The sequence below is a fragment of the Plectropomus leopardus genome, chromosome 14, assembly GCF_008729295.1.
Source record: "Plectropomus leopardus isolate mb chromosome 14, YSFRI_Pleo_2.0, whole genome shotgun sequence".
Taxonomy (NCBI): domain Eukaryota; kingdom Metazoa; phylum Chordata; class Actinopteri; order Perciformes; family Serranidae; genus Plectropomus; species Plectropomus leopardus.
The window spans coordinates 19,739,099-19,752,614 of NC_056476.1; the positions used below are offsets into that span (position 1 = coordinate 19,739,099).

Genomic DNA, 13,516 nt, shown 5'->3' on the forward strand with positions numbered 1-13,516 from the left:
GGAATATGCCCAAAAGTCAGAGAAGGCGTGCTATTGTGCCAGATTGATCTACCGTTTTCCCTTTATGTCGAAGACACACTTGTTGACGTCTTGTCAAATGTTGCAACTCTGCACCTCTGCTGCAGCCTGCGCCGCGTCAGCATCCTGGCTGCCTCGCGGTCCACATTGTGGCGTCCAAGCAGTTAAAAATCGGCCACTGCCCCAGACTCTCTCCTCTAAATCCATACACATCCCCTATTCTGATCAATTTGTTAAGGCTCCACTCCACTCCAGAGGGCCACAATGTGTGTGTGTGGCTGTATGTGTGTGAGTTCTCCTTTGTTTGATCTCCATCCTTAGATCTCATCCCTTCAGTCTGGTCACTCCAGACCGACAAACTGTCCAACATTTGATCCAACTCAGGCAGCCACATCCAGACAGAAATCTTGCCAACTGTCTCCTGTCTGGGCTCACGTCAGCCTGTAGGAGCTTTGACCCCACGAATGGAAACACTGTTCAAATTCATATCAATCTTAAACGTCCAACATAACATTTGGCTTTTCTTTTATTTGACGGAAAACCTGTATGGTCTCTTGTTTCGATATTGTACACTGGCTGTGTTTGATATCTTTGTTTAGACATTTTGTTCCCAGCTCTGTGATTAGACAGGAGTCTTATATTTAATATAAAGCTCTGTGTTTAGAGCCAGCGAGAGCATTCAGAGTCCAACTCCACGATTAAAGAGGGGAAGTGAATACGTGAAGGCATGGTTGTTTTCAGCCCGCTCGCAAGTCCAACTCGCTGGAGAGGTCGTCAAAATGAAAGAAACTTGTTTACTTAATCATTTTTTATCCCTGAAAGTTTATACTCTGAGTTAAAGGGAGAGAAATCATTTGAGAGAAATCATCTGAATCATCAGCTGATGATGGCTTCCAAGAAGTTCAGCTGGTTAACGGCTGGGGAAGAAAGGAAGGGAAGCATAAAACAAAGAGAAACAGATTTTTGGGGAGGAGGGATAAGAGAGGGGTTAGTGACTTGGTGCTACTGAGTTAAGGAGGAATGGATCATTAAGGTGGACTGAATGGGGGGTAAAAAGCAATTACATGGCTTTTTTTCTACCCATGTCCAATAATTGTATCCCTATTTATATGGTTAGCTGCTACTTGTTAATTGTTTAGCTAACAGTTATTTTCATCATTAATTAATCTACAGGTTATTTTTTCATGTAATTTAAACAACTACTTTGGTCTATAGGATGTAATCAAATAGCAAAAAAACTTCACACAGCTTTCCAGAGCCAAAGGTAACATCTTTAAATGTAGAGCTTTGTGGGACCAACAGCCCAAAACCCAAAGTTATTCAATGTATTATCATGCAGGACATGAAGACCTTTTTCACATGCAGTTTGTTCCTAAAACGCTAACATTTCTTGCATGGGTTCATGTGTGAGCAAGAGCAAGGGATCGATATTCCAGGAAGTATGCACCGCCATTTTCCCACCTCCAGACCTGCCATTCCTGTAAAAAATGCTGGTATGGCTGTGTTGTGAATGGAAGCAGTAAAATCGCAGGGTCAAGCACATAAAGGGTTACATCTGCTGACAGGAGACACTTTAACATGGAGGGAGCGAATCAGTCATAAGACTCTGTTAATGATGCATTTGAATCAAGTAAGAAAGCTACTTACTTGTCTTGCCAACTCTTTGAATATAAGTTAAATTTCGAGAACACTAGCACCAGACAAAAATAGCTCCTTCCCGGGCATGTTTTTGACAATAATAAGAGACGTCGTAAGCCACGTACATCTGTATGTCGTGCCTTGCCATATTCTCTTCTTCTGTTGAGTTTTGTGGCAGTTGGCATCCATAAGTGTTGCATTACTGCCACCTGCTGGATTGTTCCTTCCCCCCCATTTGCTCTGGCATTACCATGGCTTGTATGAAAAGGTGCAAGGCATCAGTGTTCTGAATGTAGTGCATGCGTGAATAGTGAAAATGACTGGTCGTGGCAGAGAGGTTATCTCAGTAATTTAGCCAGAACTATTAGTGAAAGAGGCTTAAGAAAAAACTAAAATATAGTCACATTTTTGGTTTGTTTGTTCTTTTGCTTAAAAATGACTGTAAACAGATAATAGATTATCAAAAGTTACTTTAATTACTTTACATTAGTTGGATTAATTTGCTGACAATTGACTAATTGCACCAACTCTGATTTCAAGTGTTAATCGTCACAAATAAAATGAAATTGTCCTAAGAGAAAAATTCAAATTAATTTTGAAAAACTTGTGAGATCCGACCTCTCAAAGGGACAGGTACTGTTTAGGTAAAATCCCCGTTTTTGATTGGTTGTTTATGTCTAAGAATTTATGTGCATTGCGAGTTATGTACATTGCAAACAAATTTTGTCTTCAAAGTGTTCTGTGTGTAATTCTTACAAGTTTGAATGCCTGAACATGGATGCCTTACTCTGGAGAATCTGACGAGACAGTGGTCTCTGTCCTTCTGCATGACCGATACCTGTGGACACTCATGCAAACTACCTGCCTCCTGTCTGTGTTAGCGCTCACTTTGAGTCTGCTCAGAATTCACTTCTAATGTTTCCATTAAATCTGCATATGTATCTGTGTGAGAGCGTTTCAGTTACCTTGGTTGTTTGTTTCTATGTGTGTTTGTGTATGCACCGACAAGTATACGTGTGTGTGTGAGTGTGTGCGTCTTTGTGTGTGATGACGGCACGTCCTCACAAGTCATTATGCACTTGCTCTGAAAGTGTTGCCAGATCATGCTAACACCACAGCCTGGGGCCGTGTGCGGCGAGAGGAGATGAGTGGGAGGGAATGGAATGTGTGTGTACATTATGCATATGAGCCACTTCCCTGCTTTCCAACAACTCCACACGCCAAAAGTTGAAACTCTGGGATCACGCGGCCGATGCCTACATGAGCTAAGTTAATCTTTATCATGTGTGCCATAGAAAAATCAAAGCTCTTGTTTACTCTGGAGCCATTTCTCTCTCTGCTGATTAGCATATCAAAGCAGAGGAGATGACATGGAAGAGAGCTCTCCCACCCGAGCAGAGCAGACCGGACCAGACTGGACCGGGGGTATAATTGCAGGCATGTGGCTCCACTCCACTGGCTTGAGGAGGCAATGAAGACAGGGCACCTATAGGAGTTGGGGGCGGGGGGGGCATTGGTTGAGAGGATGGGCATGTCTGTGCATTCTTGATTGAGGGATTAGAGGGGAGGCAGAGATGAAGAAATCAATCAAGCTAAACATGCTTTTGCGTGCAAATATGCACATCAGTAAACACGAAAACAATTTCCTCTACCCACATAAATCAAACCTGTATCAAGTTTACACGTAGCGGATCTCCTTAAACAAACAGCAGCTTTAACCGGTTTATGGGAATGACTTATGAGCAATCATAGTGCGTTTATTAAAGACATATTTGAAGCTCAGGCTATGACGTGGGAGAGTGGGTGTAAGATTAACACTGCTGGGTGAGACTGGGGTTGCTGAGTGTATTGTAGGTGGTTATTGATGGGAAGTCTTGATCCAGTTGTTATTGTAACATCTGCCTGGGTGATTCCAGACAGATAGTCAGACAGACAGTCACTGCGGAGCAGGCTGGCTGCTCAGCCGTGGTTGTGTAAACTATCCACTCGACTCTGGATCTGCATCACCCGGCCCACCTCGCCTAACATCAGCCACCTGCTTCAGCTCAAACCGCCCAACGCTCCCTTCTTAATTTTGTTTATTTTCTTAGGCTGCTCGCTTTTTCTCTCTCTTCTCCTCTTTCCTTTGACCTGTCTGTTACTCAAGTGTCCACAGCAGCTTCAGAAAGTTCTCTTTTTCTCCACAGGAGGGAGCCGTTAGATGCCTACCTGTCTCAGCATCAGCATCACACGGCTCCATCCACTTTTCCTGAGCTGTTTGCGTGTCTGAAACCAAGCATCCAGCATCAGTTGTCTTTTCTCATTAACGTAACTGTTTAGGCTAATTGGCAAGTTCTGCAGCCACAGCGAGCGGGGAAGGGTTCCTGGGCTGCTTTTAGTGTGGCCCGTCCAAAGTGGTTAATTAGAGGTGTTGGGAAAGCCTGGTACTCAGCCGTCTCAAGTCCCCAGAGTGGGAGATCCCCAGTGATCCAGGTAATAGAGCTGGAAGCAGCATGGCACCCACTAACGCCCTGTAATGCAATACCCACTTCTAAGGCTTCTGCTCTCCAGCTCCCACTGGACAGCCCAGTAGCCGACAACGCCATAATACCTAATGAAGAAGCCTGACACATTAACTTTTAGAGCGGGGCTTTACCTTGCCAAAACTCTCTCTGGCTTTACGGCTAATTCAGTCATAAGTAATTGTGACCATGTGTAGGCACAAATAAAAATCCTGTGAATTTATAGTTTGTTATAAAAGCCCCGCTTCTCTTTGCCGTGCTCTTCTAGACTGTCCTTTTATGGTGCCACTTTTGCCTTTGTACTTTCACTGCGACTTGATATTTTTTGATTATATCTCACACATGTTCTTCGGTAAACTGGAGGAGGTGCATTTTCTCGTGTTTTAACTTTGCTCCCTCATTCATGTAACTTGACAAAGTGTGTCCCGGCTATGTGTGCGTGCTCCACATTTCCCAGTCGTTTGCATCACGGTGATGGCTTATGACAATGTGTGTTGATTAGTCTGGTCGTTTGGGTCAATCCAGATGATTCCCAGGCTGCTTAGACTAACCATGGCTTCAGGCGCTCTGTCTCGCTCATCATCCATCATCTGCTCCCACAGCCGGGGGAAGTGACTAAGTGATTTTCAGCCGGCGTCTCATCGCAGAAATGAACTTTTTATTCACCATCTGTTCCTCAGTTTGTTTTACGTCTGTGTTTGAATAATGGTGTTAATGATAAATGTAGGTGTGAAGAAATCTGAGGTATAATTCGGAGTAAAGATATGAAGCTGTATTCGATTTTAAAGTAATAAAATTTTAAACCAGCATCATACAATATAGTATTAAAAGGATAGTTTGGATTTATTTAAGTGGGGTTGTATGTGGTTCTTATCCATAGTCATTATATTACATGAAGAAATTTTAGGTCAGCACGCCCACAGTTCGGAGAAGCAAGCAGGATTGCCGACACAGCAACTGAGCAACGTGCTGCTGTGGACTGGGGCCAGCAGCAAAAAAAAGTCCCACCTTAAAAACAACTATAACAATTTAGGTGCATGCTTTATTGAGAATATTTTGACCACTTTACCTTTCCCTCAGACAGCCCATTTTGACGGGGAAACCATTAACGGCTTCAGTTCCCCATCGATACTCTCGGCACACCTCGACTCCATTGACGCTTTTTTTCTACACATCTACACTTGCCTCAATCAATTAGTTTGTTTGTTATATTGTGTAACTTTGGTGAATCCAAACTAACTCTTTTAAACACCGATGTCACACAACAACACAAACAAAATGAGTGACTGAGGCAGCAGTTGACCAGCAAATCCTTTGTTCAGTGATGTTAAATTGCTGTTTTTCTCGGTGGAGTCTGGTTTTAAAAAGAACGATATATCAGCTTCAGTTCCTCATTTGAAATTTCTGTCTGACAGCAAGGTAAACCAGTAAAAAAAATCTAAATATAGTGTACACTTAAATTGATATTGATTATTTTGACTTTTTTAGGTGGCTAAAATATGTTTTGTTGCTGACCCTTCCACAGCAGCTCATCGCTTATCTTCCACATTGAACAACAGCCTTTTTCTCCAAATTAGATGCGTGCCACCAAAATCTACTGTATGTGATGCACTAACAATGAATAAGTACCCCATACAACCCCGCTTCAAAAGATTCGAACTATCCCTTTAATGGACATAACTGATGTTCCTTTCTAAATAATGTCTCACTATCCTGTTAGCTTAAAAGAAAAATGTAATTCTTTTAAGATATGGCAATCAGCTTAAGCCTTATTAACTGAAATGCAGACAGTGGATTTTACACTGAATCCCACTAATACTCTTGCGGTTTTAAAATCTAAATTAATTTTTTATTTCATTTTTATTTTTCCAGATTATCAAGCTTCTGGATGGGAAGCGTTCACAAGCAGTCGGCATTCTCATATCGAGCCTACATCTGGAGATGAAGGACATTCAGCAAGGTGAAAAATATTTTCTGATGTCAGTCTGTTCAACGTGTCTAGATGCTTGCACACACTATGATATCACTTTAATGTCTTTCAAAAAAGGAGCTCCTATTTAGGATTCAACAGCAATAAAATGAATTTACAGTCCAGTTCAACAATAAATTGAGGACGACTCCTGATGAAATGCAGATGGAGTTATTTTTAGAGATGAGATAGCGAGCCCTGCAGCAGAGAATAATTTCCAACCTCTTGACAGCTACTAATTTGTAACCAGAGACATGTGTTTTTTTTTTATTAATTTGTGTTTCAAGATGATTTTTCCAGTTACCACGGTGGGAAAGAAAAATGCCACGATTTGTCAAAATGTGAGACGGCAACACGGGGATAAAAGCAGCCTTTCAGTTTTTCTGTCAGGCTGCTTGAAATCCCTCCTGCGCTGGTTAAAATCAAATTGCCATCTCCTTCATTTGCAGAGCTGCGTGGATTGATTGCATACTTGGTTGCTTTGTGGAAAGTGCAGGCGTGTGTTGAAGTGGCCGCATGTGTGTGTAAACACATAATATGTGTGTTGGGGACAGCGTAGATGGGCCAGGAATTGGTCCTGTCCTGGGACTGTGGCGGAGAGTGCCTGCCGCCTGCTAGTCTGAGCATGCGGCCAGCAGATCTGTTTATTGTAGCCAGTGACGGTTTCCACAAGCCTAATGGGACTGACACCCCACTAATGATCTAAGCATGTACAAAACCACCTTCCACAGTTAGCAGACACTGCGCTACCACATAAAACCACCTCAAACACAAGCCAAACAGCACATAGCAACAGCACGCCCACTTTGTTTAGATTTTTTTTTTTCTCCTTTCCAGTGGTGGACAATAATGAATTACATTTACTTAAGTACTGTACTGAAGAATAGTTTTGAGTGTCTGTACTTTATTTGGATATTACCTTTTTTTTGGAAACTTATTTATTGGACTTGACTACATTTTAAAGACAACAAATATTGTACTTTTGACTCCACTACGGTTCTATGAAGGCTCTCCTCAGGGAAGTTAGCAGATTATGTTTTTTTCCTTTTTCTAAAATGCAAAAGTCCATTAACTGTGATCATGAATTTTTGTGTGTGGTTTGTCTGTCAAAGTGGTGTTCCCACACCTCTACCTTGTGCATGCACTATTCAAATTTGTAAGCTTTTATCGGTAGAGACAGGTTATAGAAGAAAGGTATTTTTGGTTGTGAATTCAAACTAATTTTAGTAAGATTTTTCTATTTAGTTGAGTTGCTGTTTAACAATTATATAACAGGTGTGTAACTGGGATGTTTAGGTTATTTATTTATTTACAAAATGAGAATGACAGGGATGGTTCTTTTGCCTATTTGTGTTTCTAGAGCATTTCTATAGGTGTTGCACCATATTCAACAAGCTTTTCACTGCAAAGTTTCTCCAAGCCAGTCAGTGCATTCAGTGGGTTGTTTGAGTTATGAGGTTCTACAAGTGTATCATGATAATATACAACAATGTGTTGAGATTTTGTTTAACCCTTTGAAACCTGGAGCAACATCACTTGTCTTGTGCTGCTTTCAGACACAACTTGAAATGTTCCACGAATTAATAGGTTTAGAATTTTTTTTTTTTTTTTTGTAAAGTTTGGGAAAAGACTATTTTTAGAATTATCGTAATATTGTATTTAAAAGTATTTTTCAAAATTATTATACATTTTTAGGCACTTTTCTCAGGTCATTTTCTTGATGTTTTTTTTTTTAAAGGTACTTTTTTTTTTACCTATATTTTGGTAATTTATTTGTACTTTTCACAAATTTCTTGCTCATTTTTGGGTCTTTTCATTGCTTGTTGCCTTATTTGCATGTTTTTTAAAGAAATCAAGCCAATTTGCCCAGGTTTCAAAGAGTTAAAAACTACTTTTAATACTCAAGTTTTTTATAAAGCAAGTACTCCAGTACTTTAACTCAATTAATGTGACTCAGCAACTTGTACTTGTATTGGAGTAATCTTTGAGTAGTAGAGCATTAGAGTAGTTGAGCAGTATCTTTACTTTTCCTTAAGTAATAGAGTCGTGTACTTCATCCACCACAGCTCCTTTCTCTTTGTTGAGACGGTTTGGTAAAACACCCAGCGTGAGGCTGCTTCCTTGTGCCTTAATGGGGGTTGTATGTGAAATGGACAATTTGAATCTGACAATGAAGGACAGCACCTTAATAAGCACTTCTAAGGGCTCCGGTCTCTGGCCTCGCCTGCTTGCCTCCCCTTTGTTGCCAAATTAAAAGGACATGGGACATGTAATGTAATTAGAGCTACTAGGGAGGGAGAGAGCGAGGGAGGGAGGGGAGTAGAGAAGGTAGCACTCTAGATTCAGCGAGAGAGGGGGTCAACTGCACCCGCCGGAGTGACTGGGGGACCTCAAGGGCCACCATGGTTCAAGGGCAAAGGGAGGCTCTCCCCCCACACACCACCTAACCACACATACACACGTTCACACACCACACATGCCCCTTCCACACCAAAGCCGATGAGTGAAAAGTGGAAGGAGAGGGTGTGAGGCAGTTGGCAGGCAGGCTTTGATCTGTCGGTGTGGAGAGATATCCGGCTCCCCTCGGATCAGAGTGCTCCTGTGCACTCTGGAGCAGGCCCCCCTTTGGTGTGTGATTGACGGCTGCATGGCTGAGGGACTGAATAATCCACTCTAATAAGATGTAGGAAATGGACCTCCAGCGCTCTCTCTGATCCAGACATTGGGACCACATTGACAGCTTCACCGCAACAGGAACAGCTGGGAACCAGAATGCAAAGTATTACCTTGTTAGCTGAGAGCAGGGAAAAGACTCGAGCTGTGTTGTTGAAATTGTTTCATTTATCCGTGCTATTATAATATACAATTGGCATGGTAATGTTACCAAGAACTGCACGTTTTTTGCACTGCTGCAAACATGATTTTCTACCTGAAATGTTTTTTCTAAAACTATGCCGTAGCGTTTAACCTTTTAACACCTGGATCGACATCAGTTTTCATGTGCTGCACTCAGACGCCTTATGAATTTCAACCTCTGCAACCTGAGAAGAGAAGTGGTTTGATTTCTTTCAAAAACGGGAAAAATTAGAAATTTGGCAAGAAATGAAGAAAATAACTTGAAGCCAACAATGCTAACACTGTGAGGAATGATACACATAGGACTCATATGAATAAACATTGCACTGTTTACAGTCATGTAAAAGTCAAACTTTTGTTTGGGAAAAAAAGTACATAGTTTTATTTGAGTATTACTCGCCATCTTTTTTTTTTTTTTTTTTTTTTGCGTTTTTATACTCTTTTGAATACTTGTAGCTAAAATCACAATATGATCTGTAACCAGATAGAGTGGAGGTTTGATACCAGGCCTTTATAACACTGAGTCTGTGTCAGGTCTTGGTCATAGTAACATTTTGTCATATTGAGTGACTGAGCTGTAGGTTGTGTGCAGCCCTCCTCAGCTGACACCAGCCAGACAACAGTCAGCTGATCCAGCAGCTCTGGAGCCATCCCTCCCCTCCTCCCTCACTGAGCCATAAACCTGTGACACCTCTCAGACACACAACAGGAGTCACTTTCTCTTTTTGTGCCTTCCTCTACATTTTGCCTTTCCTGCACACTTTCGTTTTCACTCTTTGAGTCAAGCTTAACAAAACACGCAGGAGGTCAAGAAACTACATTTTCATACCATTTCTCATTGAGTCTAAATCTCAATCTCTGCCAGCTTTTATTTATCTTTTTCTTTTCCTCTTCCTCTCTCCTCCTCCTGCATCCTCTTGTTTCTCGCTTGGCTCACCTTCTCTTGCCTCTCTCTGAAAATCATTACAGTCAGCTGTTGTGGTTCTAGCTGCGGGCCCAGAGGTTAAGCATTTGGCTCTCTGTTTTGAGCCAGTGTTGGCCCAGAATCTGTGGTCTCGGACTAAGTCTGACCCACTTACAGTGCATCTGCCCACACACCTTGGCCACTCTTCCAGCTTCACTGCTTCAACTTGATATTCTAAATTAGGTGTGTAATTCAACTACATGGTAATTGGATAATGTGATGTGGTTATTGGTGCAGGTGTGGTGTAGTAAATGTGCAAGTAGACACAGATGGCACACTGATTTTAGTCATCTATTGCTTCTTTTTTATTCTCATACAACATACATACATATTAGCACAGATATTACGTTCAACAACCAAAATATTAACAAAATGCCAGAGCTATCATGAGTTTGTATCCCTAGTCAGGCAAACAAGTTTGTTCTTCAAGCCCTGGCAGCACTTAAAAGGCAGCATACTTTGGCCAAGATCTTATCCATTTATAAGAACGACTGCTTACAAAGAATATCTTTACTGTTCCAGCTGTTCTTACTGTGGACAACTCTGTGGTGGATTTGGAGACCATCGAGGCTTTATATGAAAATGTAAGTATGAAGGAGCAGCCTCTCTAAGGTAATAAAAAAAGGAGAAACACAAGGCTGTAACGTTATTTGACAGCTTTAAAGAGAATTCAGAAACCTTAACTTTTTTACTGCTACAAACTGGTTTTACAACAGTATGTGTCTATTACTGTGCAGTATCTTGCACTGCAGCAATTGCAGTACCTGCTTAGCTACCTACCGTATGTCAGTCTCTTGACCTAAATATTCAGCTGTGTTGATTTACATCTTAACTTTGGGCATGTGTGTCTTCACAGAGGGCTACCAGCGATGAGATGGTCAAAATAACCAGTCATTTTAAGAATTCTAAAGAAGATGAAGTCAAACTGCTGGACAAACCTGAACAGTAAGATCACTTCTGCTAAAATATTTTCCCAAATTAATAATAATATTCCACAAGGAAAATTACGTATCCATGAGTCATAATAAACTGTATACTCACATAAATAAAGGTGAGTTCAGGAATCGAGTTCAGCTGTATCCGTATGTTTTAGCCTCATTGTTCACTCATTTCTTTGATGTAGCCAAATTGAATAAATGTACGTGTCTTTCTGAAATTTCTCAGGAAACATTATTTTTTAAAAAAAAACATGAATGGACTCCGGTATAAATATTTTTTTTAGCTTTGATTTACAGGTCATTTTCGTTCACTGAAAAAAAAAATGGAGAATTGATTAAAGGTAGGGCTGGGTATCAAACAAAACCTGCATTCAATCCCTTTTGTGCTGGGATTTCTGACTCCCGAGCAGATCAGTTAACTTTCTGTTGTTGCCATCGCCAGAGGTATCTTACGCCCCAACTTTTGCCCAGTTAGCACAAGCTAACACAGCAGCGCTAACTCCTGCTGTTAAATGGTCCAAACAAACTCACACAATGAGGGTATAAAAGGGTATATTAAAAAACATTGGACAAAGTCTATATTTTCATATACAGTCCACTACAATGTTTGTATGTTTGCCGGCATATGTATTAATGGACTTTGCTTCAGTAGTTCAGTAGTTCCTGTCGGGGTTAAGTAGTCCGAGCCAGTTAACGAGGCCTGGACCCAGCGGTGCCACTCAGCCTGGCCTTCCTATTTCCATGTTTGACCAGAGCTGTCACTGCGGCTGCCCGAGTCATTCCTACTCAGTGTCTACCTCCATCAGCAGGGCCTAATCACACAGGATGTTACCGCTCCGCTCCCCTCTGACACGGCACTGTTTACATAAGTCGTCCCGCATCAGGCCGGAGTTACCTTTGATCAATCCCTGTGCGCCGCTAGTTGCTCTCCCTCCACCCGACCCTGCGGACCTTTCAAACCCAGCCGAGCAGCGCCGCTCATGACTATCAGCTGCCTGTGAACAGCAACATTGACTCAGCCGGCCTGCATGGGGAAGCTCAGCCTGCCAAGGACCCAAAATAGTTCTTCCTGTTAGACATTTTGTTTAATTCTGTCATAACACATCACACCCCATTCTATTCTACCACCTCCTCCTCCTCCCGTTTTGTTTTCCAGGTTTCTATATGAGCTCTCCCAGATTCCCAACTTCGAGGGCCGAGCCCACTGCATCATCTTCCAGTCAGTATTCCTCGATACCATCTCCTCCATCCGTCGCAAGGTGGAGATCATCTCAAATGTCAGCAAAGTAAGAAAATCACATCAATACATTTGAGAAGTGTCATTAAGCGTTATATAGAGTTATTAACCCACAGGCCGTGTGTGTGTGTGTGTGTGTGTGTGTGCGCGTGTGTGTGTGCATCTGTGTCAGGAGCTGTTAGATAGTGATGGCTTGAAGAATGTACTGGGTCTTGTTCTGGCTTTTGGGAACTACATGAACGGAGGGAACAGAACAAGAGGTCAGGCTGATGGCTTCGGACTGGAGATCCTCCCAAAACTGAAGGACGTCAAGAGCAGGGTAACAGAATCTTACCTGTCAAAACTCAGACTTTAAAAAACTGAGTTTCAGGGCTTTGGTTCCTGCAGTCTGGTGATTTTTGAAGAATGAAATAAGTACACTGAAACAGCAAATTTATGTTAAATGTTTATGTTACATACATACATGTGTGAATCTCTGGCATCAGCTATGATTAGTCACTTTTCATTCATTCTTTTCATTGCACTGTGAAACCCCTATGATAAATGGAAAAATCAGTTTTTACAAAATGCATGTCTCCTTCCTATAAAATTTCCTGTTAAATAAAAGGAATTATTCTTTCCAAAACATCTGGAAATTATATCAGTATTTCTTTCTCGTAAGTATAAATTTCGTGAGTAACCAAAAAAACTTTTTTTTTTAATTGTTCCAGTATTGAGAGAGCAAAACAGGCTGCAGTGTAACCACTACAAGCAATTGTGCATCATAAATTAGCATCCACTAACACTGCTTGTTTTTGCCACTGACAGGCTCATATTGTTATTGTTATATTGTTATATATATATATTGTTACCGTACAGGGAAATTAACATTTTTTCCCAGCCTTTCGCTGGTCTTTTTGTTAATTTTGTCTTGCTCAAGGAGAAGGCTCATTCTGAAATTTTGCAAGAGCTGACTTGTTGCAGGAAAAACAACGGTGGAAACATTAGAGAGATGTTGAAGAGAGGAGTACCAGGAAGAGTTTGTTGTGTTGGAGTATAGAAAGAATAGATTATTGTTACCTAAAAGATTTGTGGTGTCATGGCTGAATATATAGGCACTTCCGACAATGAAAAAAGTCTGCAAGATTTCAGAACAAGACTTCTCCTTGAGCAAGACTTGAGAAGCAGACTGGATCAGTGGAAGGTTTTATTTCTCTGTAGGGTCTGTTCCAAAATATTGTCAGACACTTAAAATAACAATCATAGTTTGTCATTGGCAAAAACAAGTACTTTCAATGGGCTTAAATGAACGGCAGTGGTCTCTCAGAAGGGGCTGGCAAGTATTCCTATAATTTTACACTGAATATCCGCTATAATTTTCTGGTAAATATTTGCTAAGCAGACCCATTTGAATCA

At 41.3% G+C, this 13,516-nt stretch overlaps 1 protein-coding gene across 4 annotated transcripts in view; it reads left to right on the forward strand.

Moving 5' to 3' along the window:
- Positions 1-13,516, forward strand: part of LOC121953414 (formin-1-like) — a 66,367-nt gene that overhangs the window by 28,264 nt on the left and 24,587 nt on the right. For all 4 annotated transcript variants that reach the window (XM_042500492.1, XM_042500490.1, XM_042500491.1 and 1 more), the window contains 5 exons: positions 6,030-6,117; positions 10,469-10,530; positions 10,803-10,891; positions 12,041-12,170; positions 12,294-12,440. In XM_042500492.1, the coding sequence (XP_042356426.1) occupies positions 6,030-6,117; positions 10,469-10,530; positions 10,803-10,891; positions 12,041-12,170; positions 12,294-12,440 (516 nt within the window). The remainder of the gene's footprint in view (positions 1-6,029; positions 6,118-10,468; positions 10,531-10,802; positions 10,892-12,040; positions 12,171-12,293; positions 12,441-13,516) is intronic.